Source organism: Lipotes vexillifer, unplaced genomic scaffold, assembly GCF_000442215.2.
Source record: "Lipotes vexillifer unplaced genomic scaffold, Lipotes_vexillifer_v1.1 scaffold680, whole genome shotgun sequence".
Lineage (NCBI taxonomy): Eukaryota > Metazoa > Chordata > Mammalia > Artiodactyla > Lipotidae > Lipotes > Lipotes vexillifer.
Window position 1 is genome coordinate 845,031 of NW_006780838.1, and position 6,000 is coordinate 851,030.

Consider the following 6,000-nt stretch of genomic DNA (forward strand, 5'->3'; position numbering starts at 1 on the left):
AAGGCAACTCTCCCACAGAGATTCGGGTGACAGGGCCAGCCCAGGAGGCCAGTCAGAGGCAGGTAGAGCAGCACACAAGTGCCATTCAAGTCCCAGGAGGGTCCCAGCCCACAGGACCCCTCCTTCCCCACCCCCAGCCCCAGGCAGCCCTTCTGGGCAGTAGCCCCGTAAGGCTCCCAGCTGCATTCTGAGTGTCCCCACTTACTCCCGCCTGGGCCCCTTGTGCCGGAACCTACAGCTCCACAAGGCCTCTCGCTAATCACCAAGCATCCCGCCCACCCCATTCAGCCCCAGTCTATTTCCTCACTGCCCCGTGACACCCCCGAATCTCACAATCACACTTTCCTCCTACACTGGTAATCTCAAGTGGATACTGCCTTGAGAGGTGTGGAGACATTCCAAGGCCCCCATGGGGACAGAAGCAGCCGGGCCAGGGGCCAAAGCAACAGCTCTTTCCCCGCACACTTCCCCTCCCCACTTACCAGCCGGAAGGCTCTTACCTTCATGGTGGGAGGCGCAGTGAGAGGAGGGGACAGCGGCCGGTCTGGGAGGGTCACATCCGAGCTGTTGGCCAGCTCCTGCTTCCTGTTAGGCCACAGAACATAGAAGAGGTGAGTGGGGGCCTGTCTGCCCCTCCCCCCTCTCCTCTAACAGCAGCTGGGCTTAAGGACACAGTCTAACACATGCAGAAAATAGAGCCAGTGCATTTCTTTGCCAGGATGTGCTAAAATCTTAGGCAGGGCTACTCCCAGCGTGGTTCCTGCACCACAGCATCACCCAGAAACTTGTTAGAAATGCATGTTCTCAGGTGCACACCAGACTCCCGGGTGATGGGGCCCAGGAATCTGTGTTTTAACAATCTCTCCAGGTGATTGTGATGCTGAGGTCTGAGAACCACAGGTCTAAAGAGATACAGGACTGGGAAGGAAAAGAAGGGGAGAGGGGTAAACATTTTCAATTCATCCTCCCTGGGGAGACCCCTTTGTCCCTAAACACATACACACACACACACACACACACACACACACACACACACACACACACACGCCCTGGTCAGACTTTGGGAAGACAGGGCTGCCTGCTGTGTATGCTGCAGGTAAAACTTATTTTAGTCCATGTGGGCTAGAACCGTGGAGAGGCAGCTAAACAGAGTTGTGTCACCATGACAACACAATTGCGACAAGTCCGCTGCTCTCACGCACTCCCCACTTTCCATCTGGCCCTTGCTGGTGACCAGGGAGTGCTAGTTTACAGTCCAACCAGTAGGGAGAATGTGTGCCACGGAAAAGCCTTCAGAGCGATGGTTACCCACAGGGCCAGCTGGGCAGAACCTGGGGGAGTCTCCGGACAAGGGACTCTGGTGTCCAGGACGTGCCCTGGCTATATCCTGGGACAGGAGGGAGAGGCAAGGATAACAGAATTAAGAGCCTAAGAAGACCAGGCTGAGCCACAAAGCCCCCAATTTTGCAACTGTTTGCTTCTCCAGAGCCCCACCCTGAAGGAGCCAAGAGTCAGCCCCCAACCTGGTCCCACTTAAACGACCAAAGGACCCCCACTGCCACCTGGAGAGAATGCTTCTGTACTTTGTTCCAGCCCATGTCCTGCCAACGGGGGTGACAGCTCCAACCCCAAGCCCCCTTCGTGAGAGAAGCCATGTTCCCTACAGAGGGAGCCGTCTTTCCAGAGGAAACCCTGGCCCTGGGGCTCAGACACCACCCCAGCCTGGCTCCCCTCAGCCCAGGCAGGCCCAGCTACCCTGGCACAGCCCCTGCCTGTCCCTGTCACCTGTCCTCCAGGGAGCCAGGTAAGGAGGCTGCGTGAACATCTGGCTTGGTGGAGGAGCCACATGACCCCACTAACCTCAACCCTGCCAATCCCCCTTTCTGCACCTCCATCTACCTTCCTCCTCCTTTATTCCTGGATCTTGGACTCACTCCGATGACTGGGGTCCCCTCCCTCCTGATCCAGACTGTAACTAACACAAGAACCAAAGGGCCGAGACTCAACACTCAAGACATGCGCACACACGCGGTCACACACAAAGGAATGGACGCAGCTCCTTCCACTTCTCAGTCAGAGCCACCAGCCTCCCCTTGCATTTATGGCCTTGGATGTTACCATTGTGGGTAACGTCCGGCTGCTCTGGCCCTCGCCGGCCTGTGGATCCAACAGAGCTGGGTGGGAAACAAGCTTGCTTCCCCTAGCCACTCTACCCTTTCCAAGCAGGCACTGTTCCTCCTCAACGGGCCTGCAGCCCGAGACTCATGATGATGGAAAAGGAAGGGAGGAAAGATGCTCAGAGAAGGAAGCATCACCCTCAGGTCCCCTGAGGTGAGGACGGACAGGGCAGTTCCTCGGTGGGTCTGGGAGCCTGGAAGGGAAAACCATGCAGGGAAGGGAGGGGAGGCAAGCCCCCACCCAGAGTCTACAGGACTGTGTGGGGTTAGCTGAGGACCTCTGGCTTACTCCCCTGGAGATGGCTTGTGGACAAACTTGACCAGTAGCTGCCTTGGCTCTCTGGGAACACAAACCCTAGAGGAGGGCAATGCCAGCAGGTTTTTCATATCAGTGGTCGGGGGACCCTCATATACAGTCACACTGTCCGGTTCTTTCCATAAGGTGGAAGAGGTCCACGCCCACAGGACCAGAGCAGCTGAGATTATTACCAAGGTCCCTGAGTCGCAGGCAAAGGGCCCTCATACCCAGCCCTTCGTGGACTAAGCCTCTCTCCCCTGAGCCAGTCTGTTCTCCCTGGACCAGCCTCCAGGAGCTGGTGAGGGCTATCACATGGGAGCACGGGGCATCTGCCAGAATGATTTCCCAAAGGATGCTTGGAGCCTGGAAGGTGCTGGAGCAGGAAGGAGCACGAGTGGCTACCGGCCTCCTGCTAGCTCCAGGGCCCTGTCCAAGACTCCAGAGGGGACACCAGGCTGGGCAGAAGGCATGACCACTGCCCTCAAAAAGATCAGAACCCAAAGCACATGCATGCCGATGGCCGCAAATCAGAAACTACCCTGCCTTGGTGCCTAGGTGGCTTGGAATGGCTTTACAGGAGGGGATGGGCCACACGGCACCAAACCCTACTCTGGACTTCAGCCCTCCCTCCTAGGAGCCAAAGGTACTTATTTAAGAGCTGACTGCCTGTTACGGATCGAATCATGAACTGCCTTAAAGATATTTTGAAGTCTTTTTTTTTGGCCGCGCTGTGCGGCATTTGGGATCTTAGCTCCCTGACCGGGGATCGAACCCGCGCCCCCTGCGTTGGAAGCACAGAGTCTTAACAACTGGACCGCCAGGGAAGTCCCAAGATATTTTGAAGTCTTCACCTACCTGTGAATGTGACCTCGTTTGGAAATAGGGTCTTCGTAGATGTACCCAAGTTAAGATATGGTCATTAAGGTGACCCCTTAATTCAATATGACTAATGTCCTTATAAGAGGAGAAAGTGGCCACCTGAAGGCACAGACACACAGGGAGAATGCCATGTGACAACAGGGGCAGAGGTTGGAATCATGCACCTGGAGCACCAAGGAAGGCCAAGGATTGCAGGCCACCATCAGAAGTTACAAGAGGCAAGGAAGATTCTTCCCTGGAGCCTTCAAGAGGAGCATGGCCATAATGACACCTTGATTTTGGACTTCTCACCTCCAGAACTGAGACAATAAATGTCTGTTGTTTTAAGCTGCCTGGTTTGTAGTACTTGGTTAGAGCAGCCCTAGGAAACAAATACACTGCCCAAGTCCCATGTTCTAGCCTTGGCTTTGTAATTAGAAGACCAAAACCCAAAAGGATGAAATCCGTGCTTCAGCCTCACCACCCCTGCTATGGTCAGCTGGGCTCAAGCTCGGCCTGCCCCAGACCTCACAACCAATGACATTTGCGTGTGAGCCACCCTCCCAAGGAAAGCCAGGCCCAGCCTAGCCACCAGCTGGTGCTCAGATAAGACAGAGTAAGAACGTGGTGCTCAGTGCAATTCTAGCCCTTTCTCAGCCAAACACATCACACTTACTGAGTGGTGAAAGTGACATGATTATCTCAAGAGATAACCTTGAATCTGCTCTAATTTATTATAAGCAAAAGGTAAATTATTAGCAGAAATGGTAACCTCCCTCTTATTTGTAATGACTTTCTTGTAACCCACAGTGATCCTGACATGGGTCATGGCACTAAGGTTGAAAACTGCCTCTCGAGCCAAGCCAGCCCACAGGCAGCTCTAAGGCCGCAGGGTCCCAGACCTACCCAGGAGCATGGTGACAGAGGCAGAGGAGGGAAGCAGGGAGATTACACACTCAGCTAAAAGAGAAAGGTGGTTAGAGCAGGTGTGAATGAACAGGTCAGAAGAGCCTTCCGCCTCTGGGGTCCTGGAGGCGCAGCCCACTCAGCTTCCCTCTGCCCCAGAGCTGCCTGGCACTGAGGTTCTCTACTCTGGGATTCTTTCCCCAGCTGGGAGGGATCAGGGAGGCCTGGAGAGGTCCTGTCTGGCGTCAGCCAAATGTAAATCTCAGGAGGAAATGATCAAAGAGCCGGGAGAGGAAGCTGAGAAAGCCGGGGGATGATTCACCCAGATGGGGCTGTTCACAGGGAACTGGGCAGACCTCCAGGCAAAGACCCCACTTACAGCACCCAGGCCTCCAGGGTCCTTGCCTCCAGCCTCCAGTGTCTCTGCCCCAGACCATCTGAAGTCATTGCAGCTATCATCTCTCCCACATTTCTATGAAAAGGACCTATATTAAGAATCAAGAGATTCCTGGGTTCAAGTTTGTCTCTACTTGCTACCCCACTGTGTGACCTTGGTTAAGTTACCTCACCTCTCTGTGTCCCAGTTCCTTCCGCTGCAAAGATGGGGGTGATAATGTTCTGAGGATTTAAACATAACGGCTGTGAAATAAAATATAAAGTCCTATACAAATGTAGACCATTATTATTATAACTCATAAAATGGTGATCAGGTTTCCAAGTGGAAAGAGAGAAGCAAGGGTCCAGGGCTGTTTACGTGTCTTTGAAAACATTTCTGGCATCTCAAATAAGCACGAGTTCTAGCCCAGGGGATCTACCATCAGGATCGTAACCATAGGTTAATAATCAACAACAGGAAAAATCCCCTGTAACAGCAGATGGCTCTGGGGCCAGGATTAAGCCCTCCCTCTGGCACAGAGTTTCTCCCAAACCTACACACTCCCCTTGTCTGCATCTCCCACTACACCAGTTCCTCAGCCACCCTGCCATGTTCGGCCCTGCTTTCTCTTGCTTTCCAAGTAGCCAAGCTAGAGAAATGCATACAGCTGGCCGCTATGAAGAGCTTCCCAGGAAAACCAAACCAAAAGGAACGAGACACATTATCACAACAGCCAAAAGGTGGAAATAACCCAAGCAGCCATCAACCGATGGATGGATAATCAACACTGTCCCTCCACACAATGGAATATTATTCAGCCATTAAAAGGAATGAAGCACTGATACATGCTACAACATGGATGAACCTCAAAAACATGCCAAATGACAAAAGCCAGAAACAAAAGGCCACCTATTACATGATTCCATTTATACAAAATGTCCAGAATAGGCAAATCCAGAGACAGAAAGCAGATGAGTGGTTGCCAGGGGGTGGGGGCAGAAGGAGAAGGGGTAGGGAGGGTCTGCTCATGGGTCCGGGGTTTCTTTTGGAGGTGATAAAAATATTCTGGAACTATGCAGTGGTGATGGCACAGCTTTGTGAATATACTAAAACCCATTGAATCGTACACTTTAAAAGGGTGAATTTCATGGTATGTAAATCATACCTCAAATTTTTTTTTTTTTTTTTTTTACGGTACGCAGTCCTCTCACCGTTGCGGCCTCTCCCCGCGTGGAGCACAGGCTCCGGACGCGCAGGCTCAGCGGCCATGGCTCACGGGCCCAGCCGCTCCGCAGCATGTGGGATCTTCCCGGACCGGGGCACGAACCCATGCCCCCCGCATCGGCAGGCGGACTCTCAACCACTGCGCCACCAGGGAAGCCCTA

At 53.4% G+C, this 6,000-nt stretch overlaps 1 protein-coding gene across 1 annotated transcript in view; it reads right to left on the reverse strand.

Moving 5' to 3' along the window:
* RAP1GAP2 (RAP1 GTPase activating protein 2) overlaps positions 1–6,000 on the reverse strand; it is a 188,266-nt gene that overhangs the window by 104,883 nt on the left and 77,383 nt on the right. The window contains exon 3 of the mRNA XM_007454188.1: positions 501–585. Within this exon, the coding sequence (XP_007454250.1) occupies positions 501–585 (85 nt within the window). The remainder of the gene's footprint in view (positions 1–500; positions 586–6,000) is intronic.